A 1700-nucleotide genomic window follows, 5' to 3' on the forward strand; every position below is an offset into this window, starting at 1 on the left:
TGACCCTGTAAGCAGGAGCGAACTGCCTCTGTGAGTTTCTGAGATTGTAACTCTTTATGCAAGTAGAAAGCCCGCCTTTCTATAGGTACTAAATAACCGGGTTTCCAGTTATTAACTTAAGAAAAATATGATTTCATTCCATATTAACAAATCACTGTCTATAGTTGGTCCTACATTAGGAAAGTTGCCATAGAATGAATTTTGACTCATAGTGACAATATAGGGCAGTCGGGCTGCCTCATGGAGTTTCCATGGTTGTAACCTTTATGAAAGTAGACTGCTATATCTATCACCCTCAGAGTAGCTAGCAGGTTCAAACTGCCAATCTTTTGGTTGCCAGACAACTGCTTAGCCACTGTGTCATCAAGTGACCTTTCTAGTGACTTATGACAAAAAAAAGATGACAAATACAAGGGAGCTGCATTAAGTTTGTGGGAAATTCCATTATATTTTACATCTCATTTTTCCACAAACTTTTGAACCCCTTTCCATGTGAAAATAATTCCATATTGGCTCAACTCTATGTTATCCGCAATTGATACATAATGGACATTTATTCCATTAGGGCAAGATAGGAGAACAACAAAAATTCTACATTACCTCATTCCCATGTTCATCCACAATGGCGATATAGTTGGCATTTGTCTCATTAGGGTAAGATAAGAGAACATCATAAGGAACCAACTTGACTGAGTCTAGTCCAAATTCCTTCCATTGCGTTTGGATTTTCTTGGCAAGCAATAAATTTTGTTCTGTTCCTGCCAGGTGGGGTACCTTTGAAAAGGAACTAAAATGAAAATAAATGCAAGTGAGACTTCAAGCCTATATTCAGATGATTAGCTAAGAACGATTCTAGATGCACTGCTCATCTTTTATGCATTAAGTCATTTTAAAACAGAAATTAAAAGTCCGGACAGATCTGCAGATTTTTTTCTATAATTGTGCTACATAGAAAAGAGCACGTTACAAGATATACATGTACAACCAGCAAAGGCCCGAGTCTGGGAAGCCCTAGAAGAATGCCACCCGTCGGAACTCAGCGCGGCCCCTCTTACTGCCTATCGGTGCAAGGACATTTTGTAAAAAGATCTTAGTGTTTAAATTATCTATGTATTTTGCTGTCTTTACCACACTACACATAGCAGTTTTCTCACTGAGTCAAAGGCCCACGCATTTTTATTTTGATATCTTCCTATGGTTTGTTCAAAACAAAGACATTACAACAGAATGTGGAAATACTTGACCAACATCATTAACATCATTCGCAATTTAAATTTTACTGGAGATTAAAAAAAATGGTTACAGGAGTATATCAACAGAGAACTGCTGAAACTTCAAGTTAGGTTCAGAAAAAGATGGAAAATGAGGGGTATCGTTACGTTAGGTGGATCTTGACTACAAGCACAGAGTACCACAAAAGGCTTTGCCTGCGTATCACTAGCTCTGCAAAGGCACGCAAATGTATGGATTATTAAAAAATTACTGATAACATTGCAAAGAATGGGAATTCCAGAATACGTAATTGTGCACATCCAAAATGTGTACAAAGACTAAGACGCTGTCTATCTATCTATTTGCAGATCCTTAAATAAAGACTGGGGAGTGAGCAGGAAGTTTTGCCATTCATCCTTCAGAAAAACCACTGAAATAAAAACACAAAAGATTAAATAATAAAAATTTAAAAAGGAACAGCAAAGTAG

At 37.2% G+C, this 1700-nt stretch overlaps 1 protein-coding gene across 1 annotated transcript in view; it reads right to left on the reverse strand.

The window, feature by feature from the left end:
* Nucleotides 1-1700, reverse strand: part of LOC101660793 (N-acetylated-alpha-linked acidic dipeptidase 2) — a 68440-nt gene that overhangs the window by 49450 nt on the left and 17290 nt on the right. Inside the window, exon 3 of the mRNA XM_004708894.2 lies at nt 601-787. Within this exon, the coding sequence (XP_004708951.1) occupies nt 601-787 (187 nt within the window). The remainder of the gene's footprint in view (nt 1-600; nt 788-1700) is intronic.

Source organism: Echinops telfairi, unplaced genomic scaffold (assembly GCF_000313985.2).
Source record: "Echinops telfairi isolate 266 unplaced genomic scaffold, ASM31398v2 ScPeMD7_1713;HRSCAF=2227, whole genome shotgun sequence".
Lineage (NCBI taxonomy): Eukaryota > Metazoa > Chordata > Mammalia > Afrosoricida > Tenrecidae > Echinops > Echinops telfairi.